Source organism: Semicossyphus pulcher, unplaced genomic scaffold (genome assembly GCF_022749685.1).
Source record: "Semicossyphus pulcher isolate SPU_LCO1_2020_fin unplaced genomic scaffold, fSemPul1.0.p SCAF_11, whole genome shotgun sequence".
Classification (NCBI taxonomy): Eukaryota; Metazoa; Chordata; class Actinopteri; order Labriformes; family Labridae; genus Semicossyphus; species Semicossyphus pulcher.
In genome coordinates this window covers 2,379,573-2,404,711 of record NW_027211615.1, presented here as the reverse complement: position 1 = coordinate 2,404,711, position 25,139 = coordinate 2,379,573, and the positions used below count along the sequence as shown (strand labels likewise).

Here is a 25,139-nt window from a genome sequence, read left to right as displayed (position 1 = left end):
TGAAGCTCCAGGCCACTCGCCTCCACACGACAGCGCGATTGACTCTCTCATCTGTCAGAGTAGGTCTAACTTTGCTTTACTGTATATCGGAGTATTAGGGGTTAGAGTAGAACTTTAGCAAAGATACCTCCCAATATCTCAGCTGCTGCACCGTGCTCCTTACAGGTTTCATTTTCAGTCCATCTTTTCATCATATTCATCCTTGTATTAATCAGTTTCATGCTCATCACCATATTCATTTATCTCATGTATATTTAGTAGCTTAGTTAATAAATTCTTCATTTATAAAGATCTGCATTATGTGTTTTGTATGTGTGAAGTACTAAGCCTCTGTACACCGCGAAACAAACTCAATTCTAGACTGTAGCAACCTTCAGATTATGAGATTGATTTAAAATAATTAGGTAACTAATTATAAGTTTTCCCTGTTTTATCAAAATAGGGTGGTGCCCCGATAAATACCTATGATAGGTAAAATCTTTTAATTAAAGTTAATTTCCAATGATCAAAATAGAGTGCAGGCATTCTACGACTAATTAATTATTAAATAATTAATCAACTGAATTACGCTCCAGTGTCCAGAAGCTTCCCTCACCCGTAGCGCTATTTCTCATCACCATCCCCAATGTCTGGGTTCCAGGTGTTTCTTTCTTAATAAAAGCACCCAATTCACATGGCTTCCTGCTGTGATCTATTCCTGCCATGGTCTAGTTACCAAAGTTTAATCCCTCTGTGCACAATAAATTCAATTTAAATTCATTTTTCTTTCCCTTTTCATTTCCCATTTTTAAATCAAGCAAAAAATTCAAAGTACAAAGAAAAGCTGTAATTTGTTTTTGGTGTTGGAGTCATGAGTAAATAATGAAATATTTTCTTTTTAAATTCTCATTTTGGATATGAAGAGTTGATGCTTGTTCGAGCAAATTCTATCTCAAAATGATTGGCTACCTAGCTGAAGATTCCACCATTTGTATGTACAGGGTTATTAATTATGAAAAAAATGTTCAAGTCCAAGGCAGTAAGTACACACTTCTGGCCCTTTCCGTGTTTCCCAAATGCCGCAGCATTTTCGCACTCCTCTGCACTCAAGAACTAATCAAAAGGTGGATGGAATAAGTGAAGGTAGTCCTTCTCTGCCTCTGCGTGGATTGCAGCCAGGCGGGTAGAGGACAGGAACAGCCCACTTCCTGGATACAGCTCTTGCTTCTCAGATCTGGTTTTTGTAGCTCTAACACCAGCGCGGAGTGTGCTCATGTGATATAGCATACTTATGCCTGTAAGTGTTGTGCAGTGTAGTTGTTTTCCTTTTGGTTAAGCATCTTGGTTTTGTTATGGCAGGGGCAGGGCCTCCTGTTGTTTCTGTTTCTGGTGTTGCTGGTTCTGGCTCAACTTTTGAGCAGCAAAAGGAACTTCTGTTGTTGCAGTTAGAGCGCAGCAACAGCAATTTTGTGTTTGGTTCCAAAGTTTTGCGAGAGTGATCCCGACACTTTCTTTTCGTTGTTTGAGCTTGTAGCTGACAGTAGAATGTAACCTGATTCTGAGCGTACTCTCTTATTGCAATGTGTGTTGACCATAGACTGTATAAAAAGATGGACGACATGACAGCTCCCCAAAAGTGAAGCCAAAACATTTCGGGCGCCCCCTGCTGACTGGCTGCAGTATAGGTCATAAAGCCCGCCTCCTCCATGTTAACAGATGGGACATGAGTCAAACTATAAAATCAAAATACACGTCAAATAAATCTTTCTCAAACATGGTTTCTGTCATTATAGTTTGTTCTTATCATGCTGATTTACGTCCAAGTGTTCATTTTTCGGACAAGTTTATTTTTAATTAGTTATTTGATGCTGTCAAAATGATGATTGACAGCTCTGCTGACAAATTCGGCTCCTGCAGCCTATCAGTTCCGGGTGAGCAGAGCGGAGGACGATACGATGGAAACGTAACTAAAACAATCACTACAGTCATTGAAGTTTCCATACCTGTGAACGTTAACCTGAGACCAACACAAGAAGCTGTTCTGCTGTTAAACACGCCGGCGTGCGGGATCCTTGCTGTTTTTTCGGTAAGTTAAGTGCGTGTTTGGGTTAGCGGAAGTGGCTACGACCGCTTCACTTGCCGATCTCTACTGCGCAGTCACTGGCTCCATATGACGTCACCATCGCAAGGTTTGTTCAGGGAAGTGGTCAGGTGATGCTGCTGGTAGGTGTTGCTTCTAGCAAAGCCACCGAGCACAATGTGGATTTGACTCAGATTCATGGGATGCTGAGTAAAATATTGGATGAAACGGCAGACATGTAAGAAATTTGACGAGCTATGTGCTCCCTGGATACAAAGCCAACTTCAGTCATATCTTGCATTACGGAGGTGGAAGAACGAGTGAGTAGGCTCGAAGACGAACAAGCTAGCAAAAAAGCTAATCCTGCAGCCACATAAATGGATATACAACTTCTGACAGACAGGCTGGCTGCAGCTGAAGACAGGTCCAGACGCAATAATCTCAGATTCGTTGGGATACCAGAGGGAGCAGAGAAGAGTGACACTACTGCCTTTCTAAACTAATTTATCTCTGGGTCCCTGGGCATTGATCCTCCTCCGGGGGGAATCAGAATGGACCGCACTCACAAGATCAGAACACGCTGGGCAGATGGGGAAAAGAACCGTGGCTGAACGATCGCGACCCGCTTCCTGCGCTACAAAGATTGCCAGAAGATCATGGAAGCAGCACGGAGAAATATAAGGGTAACGTGGAATGGCAAACTGGTGATGATTTTTCTGGATTACTCGAGGGAGACGCAGAGCAAATGAGAGGCATTTTCCCACTGCGAAAGAGCACTTCATGAACGTAAGATTAAATTCGGCATGCTCTACCCTGCATGTCTGAAGAGTTTCACTGATAGAAACAGCTCACGAGCGTTTGACAACCCGGAGGATGCAATGGATTTCATCCAGAGACGTTGAGACAGGTTTGGCGATGTACTTGGTGTTCTGGAAACCATAGGACTTTTCTGACCGGGTTAAGATGTATGAGGTGGGAGAGACTTAAATGCTGTGACTGTTTTCAGTTATGAGAGAGTTCGTTGATAAGTTTACTTAGGATTTCACCCACTCCTCATCAAGTATTTTTTATTTAGCTGCTATGCTTAGCATATGGAATTTGAGTTGATATTATTTTATAGAATTTATATGGTCAGAAATGTATAACAAAATGAAAAAAGAACGTATGCTTTTACCAACCCTTTATGTAAATATATTTGGGGATATGTTCACCCAAAGCAGAGGAAAGAGGGCTGTACTTGTTCTGTCAGCCATGGACCTAAGACGATTATTGTCTTGTTTTTGTTTTGTGTTTGTGACACTGTTCTTAGTTCTGCTTATCTTTAGGAGAGACAGGTTCGATGTCTGATGTTCAACAGGGATGTCACAGAGGTGTTAACCTTATGCTTTATTAGTTATTTCTTTTTCAATGTTTGTATTTTTTGATGGTGCTCCATATATCTTACATTGTGGGGTAATTGTGGGGTCAAATTTACTGGTATTGGTAATGACTAGCAATGGGAGGACACTTTCCTATTCCACCTGGAATGTGAATGGACTAGGTTGTGCAATTAAAAGGAAGAAGATTTTGAGGCATTTGAAAACTTAAAAGCAACATATAGTACTCTTGCAAGAAACACACAACACTCCCCAGGAATCAGTTAAACGTCGCAGGGACTGGGTGGGACACGTTTCCTTTAGTGCTGGATCATCTAAAGGTCGAGGGGAAGCTATATTAATTAACAAATGTTTGCAGTTCAGACTCAGGAAGGAGGGTAAAGATGAGGAGGGAAGATTGGTTATAATTCTGGCAGATATTCAAGGAAAGACCCTGATCCTGGCCAAAGTATACGCACACAATACGGATCACGCACATTTTTTTCTGGACTTAGAAGGTAAGTTGTATGATATTGGAGATTATCCCATAATTCTGGGGGGCGATTTCAATATGGTTTTAGATAACATCCTTGATCGCAGTAAGCCAACACTTAGTAGAGTGCCTGACTCTGATTTTACTCTTAAGAGAACGTGTACATCTTTGGGCCTTACAGATGTGTGGAGGTTGAACCATCTGACAGATAGGGATTGTACATTTTACTCAGGAGCCCATAAAGTATTCTCACCAATATACTTTTTTCTTCAATCAATCAATCAATCAAATTTTATTTGTATAGCGCCAAATCATAACCAGAGTTATCTCGAGACACTTTACAAAAAGAGCAGGTCTAGACCGACTCTTTGTTATGTTATTTAAAGAGAGGCCCAACATGAATCCACCATGAGTAGCACTTAGCAATATTCGGCACATTGGCAGAAAAACTTCCTTTTAACAGGCAGAAACCTCGAGCAGAACCAGACTCATGTTGAACAGCCATCTGCCTCGACTGGATGGGCCGACAATGGGACAGAAGGAGATGCAGGATAGAGACAGGCAAAGAGAGCAACAACAACATATGTTCTTGTTACCACAACAACATATGTCCTTGTTACATGAACAACAACAGACACATACTTATGGTTACAATGCCAATAATAGTGGTAGACTAGGGTGAAGATCAGCAAAATAAATAAATAAATAAATTAGCAAGAGAAGCAGAGTAATGATAAAGGCTGAGGTAATCGTAATTGTAACAGTTGAAGTCAACAGGTCTACTATTAGCATTAGCAGCAACAATAATGATACTATGGGGAAGGCTGATGTTAGTAGTTGTTGCAGTCGAGCAGGTCCACAGGTGGTCTGCAGCAACGATCCCCAGGAACCTTCAAGACAAGGGAGCACAAGAACTCCCGGGAAGATATGTGGTTAGTAATGTTAATGGGACCAGAAGAGTATCATCTGCATAACAATGAAAATTAATGGAGTGTTTCCTCATGATATTACCCAGAGGAAGCATATATAAGGTAAAAAGAATCGGTCCGAGCACAGAACCTTGTGGAACTCCATGACTAACTTTGGTGTGCATAGAGGACACATCATGAACATTAACAAACTGAGATCGATCTGATAAATAAGATTCAAACCAACTTAATGCAGATCCTGTAATGCCAATTAAATGTTCTAGTCTCTGTAACAGGATGTGATGGTCTATCGTGTCGAAAGCGGCACTAAGATCTAACAGGACGAATACAGAGAGAAGTCCTCTGTCTGAAGCAGTAAGTAGATCATTTGAAACTCGCACAAGTGTTTTCTCAGTGCTGTGGTGGACTCTAAATCCTGACTTAAAGTCCTCACATAAACTGTTGTTATGAAGAAAGTCACATAATTGATTAGCGACTGCTTTTTCAAGGATCTTTGAGATAAAAGGAAGGTTAGATATAGGTCTATAGTTAGCTAAGGTGCCTGAATCTAGGGTAGGCTTTTTAAGAAGTGGCTTAATTACAGCTAGTTTAAAAGACTGGGGTACATAGCCAGTCGATAAAGACATATTGATCATATCTAGTAAAGAAGTGCTAATTGAGGGAAAGACTTCCTTAAGCAGCTTGGTTGGAATCGGGTCTAAAAGACAGGTTGATGGTTTAGACGAAGATATCAGAGAATTTAGCTCAGGAAGGTCAATTTGAGAAAAACAGTCAAGGTAAACATCAGGTTTTTGAGCAGTTTCCAAAGATACATCTGCACCAGTTAACGGCAGGAGGTTACAAATTTTGTCTCTAATCTTTAGGATTTTGTCATTAAAGAAGCTCATGAAATCATCACTGCTGAGGCCTATAGGAATACTTGGCTCAGTGGAGCTGTGACTCTCTGTCAGCCTGGCTACAGTGCTGAAAAGGTACCTGGGATTATTTTCTTCTACGAGGGAGGAGTAGTAGACACCTCGAGCATGCCGTAGGGCCTTCCTGTATTTATTAAGACTATTTTGCCAGAGTAAACGAGACTCTTCTGTTTTGGTGGATCGCCACATTCTTATCTCCAGTTCCTTACTGCCTGCCACAATGTCCACTTCTACTGATAGCTATCTGGTAACAAATCATGCTCTGGTCAGATTAGATGTGATCCTTAATCAGGAGACAGTAAGATCACAGACGTGGCGATTTAACTCGTCAATACTACGAGACGCAGGGTTTAAGGAGGATCTCAGGACACAGATTAGCCTGTATTTGAAGACCAATGTCCCTGCAGCTCCCTTTGCCATAGTGGCATCGGAGGCCATGAAGGCATTTCTAAGGGGATTCATCATTCAATATGCCTCTTATAAAAAGGTTAATGAAAAGCTCATAGATTTGGAAAAGAAGAACACTGAGGCCAAATTGAAAAGGAATGTATCTGAAGGGATTCTAAAAGAATTAACTCACCTTAAGTATGAGTACATTACTATAGGATCCAAGAAAACTGAGTTTCTTCTGTTTAGGGCCAGACAGACTATTTCAAGTGGGCTTTATTAAGCATAGATATTATGTGGACTGTGCAGGACTCCAATAATCCAACAGCAGATATCTAACTTGATGCTTAGAAAGCTATTGATAGGATAGAATGGAGATATATGTTTCACACACTCAGAACTAAACATATATGAGATGGATAGAAATCCTTCATAAAGACCCTGAAGCTGCAGTGCACACAAATGGTCTCATGTCATCATAATTTACACTCGGTACAGGTACCAGACAGGGGTCGGCGCTGTCACCAGGGCTCTTCTGTCTAGCTCCCGAATCTCTTGCAGTGGCTATCAGTACGCATAAGCTACGCATAAGCTACGCATAAGCTACGCATAAGCTTATGCTTTATGAAAAATAACATATTGTGGTTTGCCTCTAACCCACTTAGATCAGTTCCAGTGCTTCTGCATAATATTGAATCGTTCTCCAGATTGCCTGGGCATAAGGTGAATTGGGCAGAGGCTCTTCTACTGACCTCACACTGCCCAAAAACCCTGTTTCAAGCAGGTTCATTTCAGTGGCCCACTAAAGGTATAAAATATTTCACTACATGCAGAAAGGGGGTCACTATTATTTTTATCATTATTGGGAAAAGTCAATGTCCTTAAGATGAACTGTATTCCAAGGCTTACTTATTTGCTTATTGCTATAACCTCTAAGCACCTTAAAAGATTTGACCAAATTTGCTAGATGTTCTTGTGGAATGAAAAATGTCAGAGGATAAAGAAAAGAGTTAAAAAAGCCAACAAGCAGGGGTGGCATGGGTCTCCCTAAGCTCTGTATCACTGTGCCTTTTGCTTAAGGCATATAGCCCAGTGGACCTTGCCACCTGAAAGGGCCCCTCCCTGGTTTGAGACTGAACAAGAACTTTTCTCTCCACTTGCCCCTTTAAATGCTTTGTCTAGTAAAATACCATCTGAATTAAAATCGCATCCGATCATAGCCAACCTCTACAATGTATGGAAGAAGGTTTCTCAAGCTTGTCATGTGAATGTTTTTCTCAGTTCTGTATCAGTTTAATATCATTGTCATGATATTATAACTGTTTCCGCTGAGGATGATGAATAATCCTGTGAGCAGTAAATGGCAAATGGAGTCTCATTTGCCCACCCCTTTGGGGAGCTCCTCGGCTGGGCCATGTAACAAAGTGTTCTCTGACTTCTACTAATACACTGAAAGAGAAGGGAGATCAAGGCACAACAACAAGGCAAAACTGATTGTAGGTACAAACATAAACTAGAAGCTTATGGTTTCACAAAAATTCAGTCAGTCCACTGGCACTTTTGCTCAGCTAAAGACGAGTAGTTTACAATTTATTGCCAATTCGTTGTAGTCGTTTTGGTGATTTTGGTGCAGAACAATAAAGAAAATGGTCAAAGACTTTAATAGAATAAGATATAAAATAGGCAACAAGAACAAATATATAAAAAGCAATACTTATAATACAAAGCATGTACAACAGGTGTACTTAAAAACTGTACAGATGTGCAGTATATTAGTGAGTGTAAAAAGCTTACAGTATAAAACTAAAAATAGTGCAGTGTACAGACAATATACAAGTCCAGTGCGCGTTAATGTAACGCATAATCTGAATTGGAGAATTAAGGGTCGGGGCCTTGTTAATGAGGCCGGCAACAGAGGGGAAGAAGCCATCTCTGTGACTGGAGGTTTTGGTCCTGATGGAGCGCAGCCTCTTGCCTCTTGCCAGAGGGGAGGGTCTCAAAGACACTGTGCCCGGGGTGAGAGGAGTCGGCCTTGATCTTACCTGCACACCTCAGGGTCGTGGATGTGTACAGGTCCTCGAGAGATGGCAGATGGCAGATTGCAGCCAATCAGCCTCTCTGCAGAACAATTAATCAATTCAATCTGATAAAACAAAAGATGTAAACATAAGTGAAATTGAAATGTAAAACCTGACATGAATGACAAACTTTTTGGAGCTCCCCATATATGTCTCAAAGAAGACTTTGAGGGGAGCTCATGCTTTCTTCAGGACAGTCAAGCTCCCCTTAGCTCCCACGTAATTTGAACCTTGACTTTAACCAAGACAGAAATCGCCACAACACCTAAATATATTTGTGTTTTCCATTCATGTAATTGTATCAGAAAAAATAGCAACACACATTGACACATTGTCAAAATAGCATTCACTTCTTGTTTATTGTTTCATGTTAACTGGAATAGAGCAAAGCAATGACATCTTGTTTAGTTACAAACATATAAACTAATTCATTCATAGAAAACAACAAACATCTGGTATCAGGTAGTACACCAGTCAATGCACTGATCTGATACCATCATTAATCACCCCCCACCACCCAAAATATCAACTGGTGTCAGGATAATTATTTTGTGACGATATCAAACATCTGTGTGGTGCTGCTGGACAGTGTGATGTTAGTTAATGCTTGTGAAATGTCCACAATCAATATTTCTCCCACAGTACTACATTTTTAAAACCCTTTATTGGCCGATGGTATCACAATCAGTATCAGGAAGGAAAAAATGGAATCTAAGATTCACAAACACTGCCCTTTGTGTAAATCTTTTACTGCAAACATATCAACTAAATGATTTCTCTCCTGTGTGAGTAACACATGCTGAAAGTATGACCACACTCTGAGCAGCTGAGTGGTTTCTCACCAGTATTACATCTCATACCACCGACAGGGACTTCAACATTTATCAGAGTTTGAACCTGACTGAACTGGTCTCCTTCCAATCATCATCACTGTCGTCAGTCTCCAGATCCAGAGAGACACAGACGTCAACACTGAAGACTCTTCTGAACCTCTCCATCAGCTCTTGTTTCTGCCCCTCTTTGCTCTTTAGTTTGGTTTCGATGAAGCTCTGAAGCCCGACCAACAACACACTTGTGTTTGTTTAACTGTAAATACCAAAATAATCTTTGGTTGCAGACACTGTAGCTGTAGCATTTCTCCCCTCTGTGATGAGCCAAGTCAACAATCAGATAAGGCTTTGAGGTAAATCTCTTACCACACTCAGAGCAGCTGAAGGGTTTCTCTCTTGTGTGAACTAATGTGTTCAGACTCCCTTTACGGTTAAATCTTTTACTGGAAACAGAGCAGCTGTAGGGGTTTCTCCCCTCTGTGATTAGCCATGTGATGTGTCAGTTCAGACTCTTGTGCACATTTTTGTTTGTCTCCTGTGGGACTTTTCCTGTGTCTGTTTAAACTTCTCTTCTGAGTAAATTTTCTTACCACACTCAGAGCAGCTGAAGGTCTTCTCTCCTGTGTGAATTCTCATCTGTATGTTTAAACTCCTTTTATGATTAAATCTCTAACCACACTCGGAGCAGCTGAAGGGTTTCTCTCAAGTGTGAACAAACATGTGTTTGGTCAGACTTCTTTTACTGGTAAATCTCTTTCCACACTCAGAGCAGCTAAAGGGTTTCTCCCCCGTGTGAACTCTCTTGTGCCCACTTAGATGCTCGTTTTGACGAAAACGTTTTCCGCAGACAGAGCAGCTGAAGGGTTTCTCTCCTGTGTGAACTAACATGTGTTTGGTCAGACTTCCTATATTGTTAAATCTTTTACCACACTTGGAGCAGCTGAAGGGTTTCTCCCCCGTGTGAACTCTCTTGTGTCCGATTAGATGCTCTTTTTGTCGAAAACGTTTACCACAGTCAGAGCAGCTGAAGGGTTTCTCTCCTGTGTGAACTAACATGTGTTTGAACAGGCTCCCTCTATAGTTAAAACTCTTACCACACTCAGAGCAGCTGAGGGGTTTTTCTCCTGTGTGAATTCTCATGTGTGTGGTCAGTACACTTGTCCTTTTGAATGTTTTACCACACTCAGAGCAGCCAAGTGATTTCTTATGATTCTTTGGTCTCTTATCTTTAAAGTTTTCCTCAGAATTTAAACCTGTCTGATGTTCTCCGGTCTCCTTCCAATCATCATCACTGTCTTCAGTCTCAGGTTCAGAAGAGTCTTCAGTCTTGACCTCAGTCTCTGGTTGTAAATGTCTCTCTGGATCTGAGTTCCTGGCTGGTTCTGCTCCTCCACAGTCCTCTCCATCAGCTCCTGTTTCCATCTGTTCAGTTTGTCTCTGATGAAGCTGTGAGGACTGAGGTTTCTCTTCATCATCTTCACTCTTCACAGTGACAATAGTGAAGGGGAACTTGTTGGTATCAGCCTCCTCCAGTCCTTGAAGCTGCTCTCCCTCCTGACTGATCCAGAGTTCCTCCTGTTCCTCTTTAATGTGGGGGGGCTTAGTGTCCTCCTGTTTCAGACTGGGGCTCCACTCCTGCTGCTCAGGGGGAAGCTCTTCTTTACTCACCAACAGCTGCTGGAAGTCTGCAGGACACAGTAAACATAAATAAGAAAGATGTTAAAGAACACCACCATCAAATGTTTAAACAAATATGAAAAACTTTAAGATTGTTGAAGAAAGACAGACTGAGCTCCACCAGGTGAAAGGAAAGGCTTGGATTTGAGAAACAAAAGATTGTTAGGTGCAATTTGTTCCATATCTTCAGCGTCATTAGAGACTGTGCTAATTAGCCTTCATTTAAGATGGCCTCAACTTCAACAGAAACCTGGTGAGCCTATCTTCTTCATTCTCTGTTGATAAATTAGGCCACTGAGAATTAATTGGGTGGTTCTCTGTTTTTCCAAAATGCCTTTATTAAAAGTTTATTTTCATTTCAGAAGATTGTTTGATGTTCTATTTTTTTTAACAGTTCTCGACTCACTGATCGAAAACAGACTTTTATATATATATATATATATATATATATATATATATATATATATATATATATATATATATATATATATATATATATATATATATATATATATATATATATTTCCTTGAATGCATCTGGACAAGATGCTGCAAAACACCTGCAGAAAAGGAGGAAACGGACAAAGACACCTCTTCCGCCATGAGACGGAAAACTGAGCCTTGTTGGCGTGTTGTCTCTGGCTGTTTTATTACCACCTGCCGGAGAATCATCCCAAACTTATAGAAGAATCAGTTAATGGACCCACCGTTGTTCGCACCAAGGATCCGGTTGAACATTGAGACTTAATACTAACTGATCGCTACCGAGAGCAATCTAAAGTAAGAGGCTTTTGTCTGTTCTGATACAGCATTAGAAAGTATTTATCTATCCATCCATTATCTTCCACTTATCCGGGGCCGGGTCACGGTGGCAGTAGGCTAAGCAAGGTGACCCAAGCGTCCCTCTACCCAGCAACGTTTCCAGTTCCTCCTGGGGGATTCCGAGGCATTCCGAGGCCAGACGGGACATATAATCCCTCCAGCGAGCTCTGGGTCTGCCCCAGGGCCTCCAAACCTCAAAATGGAGGCGCCCAGGAGGCATCCTGGGAGTCCTCCCCCAAATTTCCAAGCTCCTTACCACATCTCCAAGGCTGAGCACAGACACCGATTTCATTCTTTCGGTCACTACCCAAAGCTTGTGACCATAGGTGAGGGTTGAAACTTAGATCGATCAACGCTTGCATTACTGCTGATGCTGCACCGATCCGTCTGTCAATCTCGATCCATTGTATCCATACTCGTGAACAAGACCCAGAGATAATTAAACTCACTTCACTTGAGGCAGCTGGAGGTCCCAGCTTGATGAAGCCAATAGGACAACATCATCTGCAAAAAGCAGAGATGAAATTCTGCGGTGCTCAAACTCGAAACCCTCCTCCCCCGGCTGTGCCTTGAGATCCTGTCCATGAAAATCACAAACAGAATCAGTGAAAAAGGACAACCCTGATAGCCAACACGCACCAGGAACGTATCTGACTTTGTGCTGAGGATGCGGACACAGCTCTCACTTTGGTTATACAGAGACCGGATGGCTCGTACCAACGGCCCGGTACCCCATACTCCCACAATACCCCCCACAGGACCCCCCACAGGACACAGTCGTAGGCCTTCTCCAAGTCCACAAAACACATGTAGACTGGAAGAGCAAACTCCAATGCCCCCCCAAGCAGCCCTGCCAGGATAAAGAGTTGGTCCACTGTTCCACAGCCAGGTCGGAATCCGCATTGTTCCTCCTGTATCTGAGGTTCAACAATCAGCCAGAGCCTCCTTTCCAGCACCCTGAAATAAACTTTACCCGGGAGGCTGAGAAGTGCTATAACCAGATAATTGGGACACACCCTCTGGTCCCCCTTTTTAAAAATGGGAACCACCACCCTGGTCAGCCATTCCGCAAGGACTGTCTCAGACCTCCATGCGACATTGAAGAGGCGTGTCAGCCAACAATGTCCAGAGCCTTTAGCATCTCAGGTTGAATCTTATCTACACCAGGCACCTTGCTGCTAAGGAGCTTCTTGACTACCTCAGCGACGTCTGCCGCGGATATACAGTAGATAAGGCTCAAAGTGTTCCTTCCACCGCCCGACAATATCCCCAATCCGGGTCAGCAGTTCTCCACCCCTGCTGAAGACAGCTTGAGCCAAGCCCAGCTTTCCCCTCCTGAACAGTTTGCCAGAACTTCCTTGAGACCAACCAAAAGTCCCTTTCTATAGCCTCCCTGAACTCCTCCTGCACCTGGGTTTTTGCTTTCGCAACCCTGTGCTAACCAAGCCCTAAAGACCTCCCTCTTCAACCTGATGGCTTCCCTCACAGCCTGTGTCCACCAACGGGTTCAAAGGTTGCAGCCATGACAGGCATAGACAGCCTTCTGGCCAAAACTCCTTGTAGCGACTTCCACAATGGAGACTTTCAACACAGTCCATTCGGATTCCATGTCCTCAACCTCCCCTGGGATACAAGAGAAATTCTTCCGGAGGTGGGAGTTGAAGACCTTGCGGACAAGGGCCTCCACTAGACATTCCCAGTTCACCCTCACTACACATTTAGTTTACCAGAAAGTTAGAAAGTGTTGATATTGTCTTAAAATAGTTTTTTTGTTTCCTTTGTTGACTTACCGCCAAGTCCCATCTGTGCTGTTTGTTGTCTCCCTTTTTAAACTACCCCACCAAGAATCAGTGAGATAGCCTAATCGGGTAGAAGCAGGGTCCAAAATTAGCGCCCGCCACTCGCCAAATGTGGGTAAAAATCTAATTTGGTGAGTAAAATAAATGAGGCCGGGCGCCAGGAGTGGGTGCTCCCATCACTACAAAACATACTTTAAGTTGTTGACAAAGTTTTTTTTTTGCAACTGCTCTGCGCGTCGCTGGCGTGTGTCTGTGAATAATTGTATCGCAATCCTTTTATTGACCCTCACTGACCACCATCGGCGCGCTCACGCTGCTGTTATTTAGCTCATGCTAAATAGCTCATTTAGCTCTAGTACGTCAACAATCTGATAAGTATGAGTTCACTGGACGCACCGATGCACCTGACATGTAGCAGGTTACTAACTAGACTTCTGTTTACTGCTATGTGTCCTTAGGAGAGTCACATAGCCACCCCGGCAACCTGGTGTTGTGCCGTGGCTCTACAGGGGCTGCCGGATGGGGAACATTTTTTGGAATTGGGGTTTGTAAATAAAATCATCACATGTGCAATTAAAAAGGTGTGTATGGTTCTAAGCAGTGCAAGTGTTTGTTAAACAGCTAACAGGATACAGAGAGAAAAACACTGTTACCGTGTGTTTTATTAGAGTTAATACAGAGCACGTATCTGCAGACACAAACAGCTGTTAAGCCAATCAACTGATGCCATCATCACAAATGGGGCGTCGCTTCTTGCAACGCTTCAGAGGGAAGGACGCCTCATGTCCCTTAAATTATATTTCCTTGTTTCCTCTCTCCTAGCCTGATCTTCTCGCGTCTCTCCATGCATCTCTGGTGGGAGGGACTAAGATGCAAGTCAAAGACACAAGAGAAGGAAGCATGGATGCTATTTAAGAGACTTGAGAAGCAGCCACAGTCAGAGCCTTTTAAAAAATATCAAGGTCAACATTAAGCAAATGCCAGGCATTATGGAACAAGCAACACAGGAGTACACAAGCTTCAGCTATCATCAAAGACTAGCTGGGGGGCAAGCTGGTGCTTTCCTGTCCAACAAGGTGAAACTCCACTTACCTTGCCATGGATCGCTTTAAAACATGTGTCCTGACTAAAGAACAAGAACTCCAGGAAACCTGTGAGAAGCTTCAGGTGAAGCGCTTCAAAGTGACACAACTCACCTTTATAAAGGAGTACGTTCAGGTAAATATGACTTAAATTGATTGTAGTTCAGGTGTTGTATCTCATCAATCTGTCTGAAAACATAGACATCTACATATCTCTCCGTGAGCTTCATTTTGTTGAACATTTTTCTCCCTGGTTACTTTTTGGGATTATTAATATGATAAACTTTTATATTTATTTATTTTGTATTATTATTAGTTTAACCTAAAGACTCTTTAGTGTAGGAAAATTCATCAAAGAGAAACCGCCTGTCTGATGCTAATTTCGAAAAGCTTCTTATCTGTCATGTGAACAAACACCTCATGTGATGAAGATCTGGGTCCAGCCTGGGCACCTCATCCACTTTGACAGACAGTGGCCGAAACTTTTTCTCATGAATAGACACAGATATCTTTTGCACACATTTAAGGTCACTGGAGGTTTTTTAAAAATGCAATATTCCTGTTTGGGGTAATATTCCTGTTACTGTCCTTGTACTGGTTTGAGTCAAGTCTTGCGAATTTGCCCAAGCCTACTTAAGCATCTAGTTACAGAGAGTAAGTGCACAGACACACAGACCTGCTCTTTGTTATTAATAATATGTGCAGTGCGTGTGTAACAGAGTTGGAAATACTTTGTGTTGAATTTCAGCAAAATGTATGTGGTTGTATTATTTATGTGACTTTGTGGACACCTGGTGGTTTGTGTAGCGCAACTGCCTGCAGCGTTAGGGCTCCTAGCTGGCCACCGTACGTACCTCAGCAAAGGAAATGTCTCCTGAGCTGCAGGTGGGTGCGTGTATGTAATGCTCCGTTCAATGTTACGATGTTTAATGATTTATAAATGTCCTGGAAACTGTCAGTAACGTGGATTCTAGCTATGAACATGAATAGAACTTATAGTGAGAGTTACAGACGCTTAGGTGTAGAAATGGTAACTTTATACACAAATTGCAATATGCTAACTTGACGAGCTAATGCTAGCTAGCTTACCATGTGTCGGCTGCCCCACCCGTGGCTGTATCCTCACGTTACTGACCGCGATCTCCTGTTTTGTATTGAACAGATATTTGCCCTTGCAGTTGCATATGCAGCATTATGACTGTGTGCTGATGATTTTACACACCGGGTAGGCATTGTCTTGTTTATATATGATGTTGTTGCATTTATAGTTGTATATTATAAATTGATGATGTAAATGATAACTTTAAAACGGCTGTATGACAGTCAAGGAGGTTTTCCTCTTGGGTTAAAAAGATTGTTAGAATGTTTTTGATATTTTTAATGTGCATAAAACTTAAAAATGCTCTTTATGCTTGGTACTCTGATAAAATCTATACGATCACGTTCGCTGATAGTATGTTACAGATAGTATTTCATGATGTAATATTGTAACGCTGTAAAAAGAAAGGAAATGTCTCCTGAGCTGCATATATCCTTGCAGCTGCATATGCAGCATTATGACTGTGTGCTGATGATTTTACACACCAGAATAAAGAAGAGCCAGACTAAGAGCAACATCTGTGTGGTAGTGACGTCCCTCCTGCACCATAAACACCAGGGTCACAGAGACACATCCAGGATAGTCCAGCAGAAAAACACAACCGGTTACACGTGCTTTTGTTTTCCCCTTATTCGTTAGTGTTTAATAAACAAGTGAACCCGTTTAGCTTGTTTCATTGGTCACTGAGATACAATTTACAGGGAATTAAGTTGGCTGAGTGCGGAGAAAAAAAGTAATCTGAATGTAGTAAGTTACTTTTCTACATTTCTCTGTGTCATAGCTTCAGTTTAGTGAAGCTTAATTTAACACAGAATAACTAGTAGCTTAGCATATTACATTTTCCAAGTAGCGCCCCCAACACTGCTTTTCATAAATACTATGAAACGCCATCAGACATATTATAATCATTACACCACAGCCAGTAAAGAGTCTTTACGTCCAGTAAACAAAGTATTTCCTTAGCAGGAGCTAGCTGCGGCTAACACGCTCTGTGCGTCTATGAACGTTAGCTAAAGGCTCGACTCCCTGAAACATTAGCAGGAAACACGTTTCCAGCAGTGAAAGAAAACCAACCTGCTCTCCTCAGCTTTATTTCAGGTGTTAAAATCACATCCAGCAGTTTTCTTTGGCGGTGGAGCTCCTCTTCGTATCCGGATGTTGTTGTTTGTCCTGCCTCATCTCTGATAACCGCAACGAGCAGCCGCCGTCTGAATAAATCTTTGAGATCCTGAAACCCGGACATTTTCCACACATCCAAGAGTCAAAGAAGGAAAAGAAAACTAATCGCTGACGTCTTCACTACGATCACTCTGCTCCTGTAGGACGCTAGCACATCCATAAATGCTAACTGTGCTCTGCCGGAGAGAGCCTTTGAGACCCGGAAATAGAAACATTACCGCTTCTTCACCTTCTCCTTCTTCTTCTTCTTGTGTTTTTTCTTGGCGGTTGGCAAACAACGTTTTGGTGTATTACCGCCACCAACTGGTATGGAGTGTGGATCGAATATCTAAATGTACCATATATCCCAAAAATAATAATAATAATGATAATACTAGTACTAAATAATTAAATTAATACATGAAATAAAAAATAAACTATATATTTCTAAACAAAGTAGTTACCCTAAGATAGGGAAGCAAATTTTGATAACACTTGAATTCTTTTGTAAGATGTCTATTAAATCAAATTGTACTTTTTCCATTCTGAACTTTTCCAAGGTGGAATTGCCGGTAGTGGTACTGTCGAAACAACGTTCGATCGCTCTTTGGTTCACTGTCCACCCAAAGCTTTTTGTTTTCCTTCTCTTCTTTTCCCAACACATGGCATCTCCTCCATTTCCACCTGCAATGCTGCTGTTGGAGTTGTTTTTAATGCACCTGTACAGAATCTCAATGCCTGATACTGAATATTGTCTAACTTTTTCAGAGAAGTGCTTGCTGCTGGTCCATACACCACACAACCATAATCTATCTATCACAGATCTAATTAATCCAGTGTATATGGCCTTTAACGCAGCTCTGTCTGTCCCCCAGTCCCTTTCTACTAAACACCTCATTACATTCAATACCTTCTTACATTTGTCCACTACTTTCTTAACATGTACAGCCCGTGTAATTCTCTCATCAAACCATAATCCTAACAATTTATAGTGTTTCACTCTCTCCAGCTCTTGGTTATATCATTTCATGTTTACCTCACTACCAATTCTCTTCCTGGTATAACACATTATCTTTGTCTTCTCTACAGAAAATGTAACAGTCCATTTATATGACCACTCTTCTACCTTTGTTATAGCCCCCTGCAGTTTCTGCACAATGACGTCCACATCTCTCCCCCTCTTACAAATTGCCCCGTCATCTGCAAAAAGTGAAACTCCCATCTCGTTTATTATTTCGGCATACACATCATTTATCATAATTGAGAATAATAAAGGACTTATTATGCTCCCTTAAGGTGTAACATTGTCAATATTGAATGCCCGTGTGTACTGCTTTCCACTTCGTACTTGTATTGATCTCCCAAATAAATAGTCCTAATCCATTTATATATCCGGCCTTTAATACCCAATTTCACTAATAACCCTTCTCCCCACATCGTATCGTACGCTTTCTCAATATCAAAAAATACAGCCACGACACTTTCTCTGTTTATTTATGCTATGATTTCATATTTTAACATAGTGCTGGGTCCATGGGGTTTCTACCCTTCCTAAAACCACTCTGGTAATTTAATAAATACCCTTTATTTTCTACATAATATGTTAACCTTTCATTTACCATTTTTCCATTATTTTGCGTGTTGGATGTTCAGGCAATCGGCCTATAATGGGTTTGTACAATCTTTTCCTGGTTTGCGTATTGGATCTACAACTGCCTCCATCCAGCTTTGTGGTAGTTTCCCACCCTCCCACACTTAATTATATGACTCCAACAAAATATCCTCGGATGATTCACTGAGATGTTTTAACATGATATAACAAATGTGATCTTGACCTGGTGCTAACATCTTGGTTTTCTAAAGGGATTGGTTTAATTCTGTCTTTGTGAATGGCTTGTTGTTGTTGTACGAGTTCTTCATTCTCTGCTATGGTCATTTCCCTTCCTTTCCTTCCTTCATCACTAATATTGTCTGAACTGTGAATTTGAGCAAAAGCTTTTTCCAACATCTCTGCTTTCTCTTCATCTTTCACTGCCGTAGTTTCACCGTCAACTAAGACTGGATACCCATACTCTCTTTTATTCCCGTTCATTCTTCTTATCATTTTCCAGATTTGACCTACTTCGGTCTCCCTTCCCACTGAATTACAAAATGTCCTCCAAAATTCCTTCTTTGCATTTTTACTGACTCTTCTCACATTTGCTTGCAACCTTTGGTATTCAATAAGATTCTGAAAGTTGTGATTTCTTATCAACATTTTAAACGCTTTATTTGGAGACTTGATTGCTTTATCACATCTTTAGTCCACCAAGGTACACTCTTCTTGTTGTGCTTACCTCTCTTCTTCTTCACAGACTTCTTTGCCACCTCTAAAATAGCTTCAGACACAGAAAGATTTAACTTCTCTACATCTTCATCAAGAGCAATTTTCACAAATCACTGATTTCCTTAAATTTTTCCCAATCAGCACGACTAAAAGACCATCTCTGTAATCCCCCAGTATCATACTCATCTAAACTCAGTCCTACCTCTGTTTCTATCGGGTAGTGGTCACTTCTCCCAGTCGTCCCTCTCAATACTTCCCATGAACGAACACCGGCCAGTGAATCTGACACTAGTGTGAGGTCTAAGGCTGATTCTGAACCTGTTCTGATGTTGATTCTTGTCTCACTTCCATCATTAAGACACACAGGGTTTTTACTCTCCATGAACTCTTCGATCACCATCCCATTTTCATCATGACAATCGTCCCACAATGTGCTCTGAGCATTAAAATCTCCACACCATATAACTCCTAAAAACACAGCAAGCTCATCCATCAGCTCTATTGAAAGCCTTTACATGGGTTATAAAAATGTACTGTTTGAACATTTCCTTCTTTTGTCCAAATTTCGACTAATAAATATTCTAACTCTGTTCCTTTGGCCAATAATTTATACTGTATTCCTTACCTTATAAATATCACACATCCCGCTCCTCTCCCCTCCCCCCTGTCTCTGCGGAAACTATCGTAGCCTTTAATGACAAAGTCTCATGTAGGCTTAAACCAGGTTTCTTGAACACAAATGATTTCTGGTTTCTTCTTTAACTCTTTGATGAATCCTTTAAACTCTTGCCCATTTGCTGTTCTGCTTCTTGCGTTCCACTGAAGGATAATCAGGTTGTCTTATCACCAGAGCCTCCCTGCTTTCCATCTGTTTCAAGCTTTTTTTTGATACTCTCCCATGATATATCTTGAAGGCCCAAAAATCTCTCAGCTCCCTTAACAATGATTCTAATTCTGTTTTGTGCTTCACCTGATCGGTACAGTTGATGAGGTATGCGATTTTTTGCTTGAGGCCCGGCTAGGAGCTACTGGTGTGGCCTGAGGCGTAATTTGGTCTCAGACAGAGTTGAGACTGGCAGAGAGGTCTTTCAAACAGTTCATAATGTCTTTAAGTGCCTGCTTATGTTGTCCAATTTAAAGTGCCTTGATTGGTCAGGGCCTTGTGGAACCTCTCTGCATCTGCTGGGTCCATCTCCACTGGCCAGATCGTACTGTTACTGCTGAGTAGTGAACCCAAGTGCAGAAGCAGAGGCCGGAGGCAGAGAGTAGGGCATGGATGTATTTTATTAAATAAAGCTTGAGTCTGAGCTGCAGGGGTCCAGTGCAGAGGGAGCCAGGGGAAGGAGCAGGAGACGAGGGCAGCAAGAGGTCTGGAGACAGATGCAGGAGTCGGCTGGAGAAATGCATAAACAGAGTCTACGATCTGGCAGGTTGGAGAAGTCAGGACTGGATCTTTATAGCAGGCTGATTGTGATGCTTTGCATCTGACAGCCCGGCTCCTGCACACCTGCTTCCACTCCTGCAATTACCCACACACACACAGACAGGAGGGGAGGGGAAGAGAACCTGCAGGCTAGGTAGGAGACCATGGCACACTTTGATTATCTTGTTGTAAAGATTGGGAGGAATATATTTGTTATGAAGAGGTGTTCTGCTTTCTCACCACCAAATTTGAACAAACAAGTCCTGCAGACTCTAGTGTCAGTACATCTAGATTGTTGCCCAATGATATGGTCAGGTGCTGCAAAGAAGGATCTGGGAAACTGCAGTTAGCTCAGAACAAAGCAGCTCGTCTTGCCCTTCATCTATCTGTCCTGGTTGACAGTTGAGGAGAGGCTGACAGCATTACTTTTTGTTTTTGTTAGAAACATTACTGCATTGAAAATCCCTAATTGTTTGTATAGCGAACTCACACTCAGTTCTAACACACATACCTACCCCACCAGACATGCCATGCCACCAGAGGGCGCTACACACTTACTAAAGCTAGAACACAATCAAAGCAACACAGAAGGATGGAAGATGGTTGCATGGAACTCACTTCCAGCTCAGATTGCTAAAGCACACAGTAAAGCAAGCTTTAAAAAACAAGTGAAGCAACAGCTGGTGGACCTATACCTGGAAACACAAATACATTTCATCTATAGCAATATCAATAAGAATATGTTGTAGGATTTCTTTTGTGTATGCATATTTAGTGCTTATGAATTTAGTGTATATTCAATCATACACAACCATTGCATTATTTATTTAGCTATATTTTTGTCCATATAAACAAGGTTATGTTTAGTAATATTTTATGAGAAAGAATATTGTTTTACTTTTCTGTTTTGTATTTCATGTGGATCTTGTCTGTATGTGTCTTACTGTTTCATGTGATTTTTTCATGTGGATGTTCTGTCTGTAGGTATAGAAGACTTACAGACTGTTGTCAGGTTTTTCTTGCTTTTTTTATGTTTTGTGCGGACCACAGGAAGAGAAGCTGACATATTACATCAGCTAATGGGGATCCTAATAGAATCCTAATCCTAAAACACGCTCAGTGGAAAAGTACAATAGGGAAAGTGAAACGCTATATCGACGTACTGATCGCAAGCCAACATGTCCAGTGAGGTCAGTGCTGAGTGCAGGCCATGGAAGCCGGCTCACAGTGGGCAAACGACTTGACTCCCAGTCTATCTGGCATCTCTCTGCCCTAGGGTAACAACTCAAGGTGGTTAGAAGCCAGAGTTCGCCTGAATGAAACTCAGAGATACACTAGCCACATTCAGTAGTAGACTAACTGTCTTCCGTCTCTTCTCCAAAGAGACACCAACGTATATCCCCCTGGTTCAACGGCAGCCTGTGTCCACAAGGACTGTGAGGAGGTGGACTCAGGAAGCCAGTGAGGCACTGCAGGACTGCTTTGAGTCCACAGACTGGGATGTGCTTTGTGTGCTACACGGAGAGGACTTCAACAGCATGACTGACTGCGTCACAGAATACATAAAATTCTGTGAACACACCACTTTACGTGCTCGGACTGTGAGTTGTTTTTTTCTCATCTCTGGTTTAAATATTTTCAGTCGTGGTCCACCAATCCTTATTTTGCATCTAATGCAAGCATTCATACTGGTTATCCTGGCCAGTAACATGTTGTTTTTACACTGTATTTTTCAGAATTTGTGGTATTTTATAGGGCTGACTTAATAATTGGTCTGTCACTAATCTTCATGTATGTGTTTCTATCTCTGACAGCAAAGAAGAGGCGGACCACCAAGGGGAGAGTGGGAGCCAGTCAGAAATTGAAGCCCTGCTTCTACAACACCTTCAGAGGCTTCCTCCATCGCCCCCAACTCCTCCACCTCCCCCCTCAGAGGATGAACTTTTTTTAAAAAGCCTGCTTCCTTCACTGCAGAGATTGCCGCCTCAGACCAAAGAATTTGTTGAATTTCAACAAGCTGATTAAGAGAAGACCGTCTCTGCCATCGGCTGTAAACTGGACTCATTTACTGAGGTGGCAGAGAGAAGGACACCTGCTGGACAAACAGAGGAGCTCCTTCTCCAACAGACTGGTGCAGCTCCGCTGTCACAAGAACAGATCCAGGAAGTTTTTCCTGCCTAACTGTGTGTTCACACCAAACACAAATAGACGCAAATCTGCGGCGAGATTCAATACAAAGTCAATGCAATGACGCGAGTAGACGCGAATTTGCCTCGGGCGGCGCAAATGACACAAAGGAAGCGACGCGAATTCGCGTGAGTTGAAAAAATTGAACTTCCTCTGCGAATTCGCGTGACGTGGTATAGCGAAAGCCTATCAACATCGAGATTCTCCTGACGTCAGATCTGTGATTGAAAATGGAGGAAAGGCTGATCATCGCGCTTTGTGGCCACCCAGAGCTGTATGATACTAGCCTAAACAGCTACAGAGATCGGGGGGCAAAGGAAAGGGCCTGGAGGAAGGTGTCAGAGGAGATTGGAGAATCAGGTTAGTTCTGGACATATATGTTTCCAGCTGTCTGCTGTTTTTACTTTACTATTAACCGTTAACCGTTACCCGTTGAGTGGGAGCCAGTCCGAAATTGAAGCCCTGCTTCTACAACACCTTCAGAGGCTTCCTCCATCACCCCAAACTCTTCCACCTCCCCCCTCAGAGGATGAACTTTTGAAAAAAAAAGCCTGCTTCCTTCCCTGCAGAGATTGTCACCAAAGAATTTGTTAAATTTCAAATTCACAAATTAATTTATGAATCTAGGACAGTTGCTCAATTTGGAACGATAAGTAGTCTGGGCAGTAATCTCTGCAGGGAATGAACCAGGCTTTAAACTTAAATAATAATAAATATAATAATAATAATAATAATACCAATATATTTCATATAACAATATAATATATATAAAAATAACAATCATATATTTAATTTTTCATATTTATATTTCAATAATACTATATACTGCAAATGCAAATCACTTTTATGAAAAAAATGTTTTTATTAAATTTAACTTTGCTTTGGTTGTAATGTCCCCTTTTTTCAGTCGAAACTTTATGATAATATGAACGTTGTTTTAATGCAGACATGTTGCTGGGATTACCAGAATCATCATACTGGTGTGATTGTATGCATCAAAGAGTTAAACTGAACATAAATGAAGAGCTTTAGAGCACATTTCAAAATAGGCTATATATTGTGTATGTGGCAATATATATTGTGTAAAATTATTTCGATGCCATATCTCCTAGCTCTAAGTGAATGGTTATATTTGTTGACATATGATGCAAGGTTGCAATAATGACATCTAGTTGCTGAAACCTTGAATTTGAATTGTTTTTGTAATAGTGTTTCAACTTGTTTTTAACAGTCAATTTCGTTAAACTTTCTGCAAAAGTTGGCACTTTATTCCCTAATGTGAATTAATAATGTTTCTTTATTTTAAAAAAAATACAATACATAAATCTTTCTTGAAGGAATTTTGCTCAGTCAAGATATGTGGGAGGCGCTTAAAAGAGCCGTTTGTTACATGCTACATGCCGGAACAGCTCCCTCTGTTGAAAAGAAGGTTGTGAAGGTCTCCTGAACCCTGATGGCCTCCTGCCTCTTGCCCCTTGCTGAGTTGTTGGCAGCAAGTCTCCCCAGACCTGGCAGTGGCTCCACCTCACCAACCTGGCTGCACCCCATCACTGCTGTTGTCTGCGCAGTCATCCGCAGGAAGTTATGAAGAACACAGGTAGCCTTCACACACTTCTCTGCGACTTCTAGGTTGACCTCAATCACATGCCAGTACATCCTCCACTGGGAGGAGAGGATGCCAACATCCACAACCAGCCGAGCTTGGGACAGGCAGTAATTAAAGATCCGGCGCTCTCTTGGCAGGCTGCGCCCAGGATGAGACCTCTTGAGGTTTTTCCGGAGTGGAAATGTCTCATCTGCCACAAAGACGTGCGGCTGGGGTCCTCTGTGCTCAGCTCCTGGTAGTGGCAGGTCTGCTGGTAATTGGAGGGTGCCAGACTGAAGCCCCTGACGAAAAAACCCAGAGTTGGCCAGAATCCCACCATCATTGGTTCTACCGTAGCCCCTGACGTTGATCACCTGAAAACAATATTGGGCATCCACAAGCAGAACCAGCAAGAATGTTCCCTTGTAGTTATAGAACTGGGATCCAGAGTTAGGAGGCTTTGAGGACCACGTTTCACATCAAGCGCTCCACAGCAGAGAGGAAAATTCCATCACGCCTCAAACTTCTCTGCAATTGACCTCCACTCCTGTGAGGTGGGCACAGACATGAAGTCCCAAAGGCAGTCCCAAATGGCAGTGGCAACATCAGGGACAATTTTTGCCACAGTGGAGATCCCAGCACGGAAGCTGGCAGCAATGGTCTGGAGTCTCCGGTGGCAAGATATCTGCAGCATAGAAAACAATAAATTTAACTGAGTTGTAGTGAAGATACTGTAGGTGGTAACCAAACCAAAATCTATAAATAGTAGCGTTTTATTGATATGGTCCCACAGCTGTTCCTCATGATGTGCTCACTGAATGTTTTTACTGTCGCTTTATTGTGGTGGATAAAGAGGTAATTTAACTTGAAAAATCTCAACATTATTTGCAGTACTTAATAAACAAAGATTGAAGAAAGCACAGTTTCATCTGTAGT

General features: G+C 41.9%; 1 protein-coding gene across 1 annotated transcript; it reads right to left on the bottom strand.

Moving 5' to 3' along the window:
* Positions 1-9,442: 9,442 nt before the first annotated feature.
* LOC138611278 (zinc finger protein 665-like) lies at positions 9,443-16,853 on the bottom strand. The gene is made up of 2 exons (XM_069684276.1): positions 16,599-16,853; positions 9,443-10,730 (listed from the first exon to the last, which is right to left on the bottom strand). The coding sequence occupies exons 1-2, from the start codon at positions 16,765-16,767 to the stop codon at positions 9,748-9,750; spliced, it is 1,152 nt and encodes a 383-aa protein (XP_069540377.1). The 5' UTR covers positions 16,768-16,853; the 3' UTR covers positions 9,443-9,747.
* Positions 16,854-25,139: the final 8,286 nt, after the last annotated feature.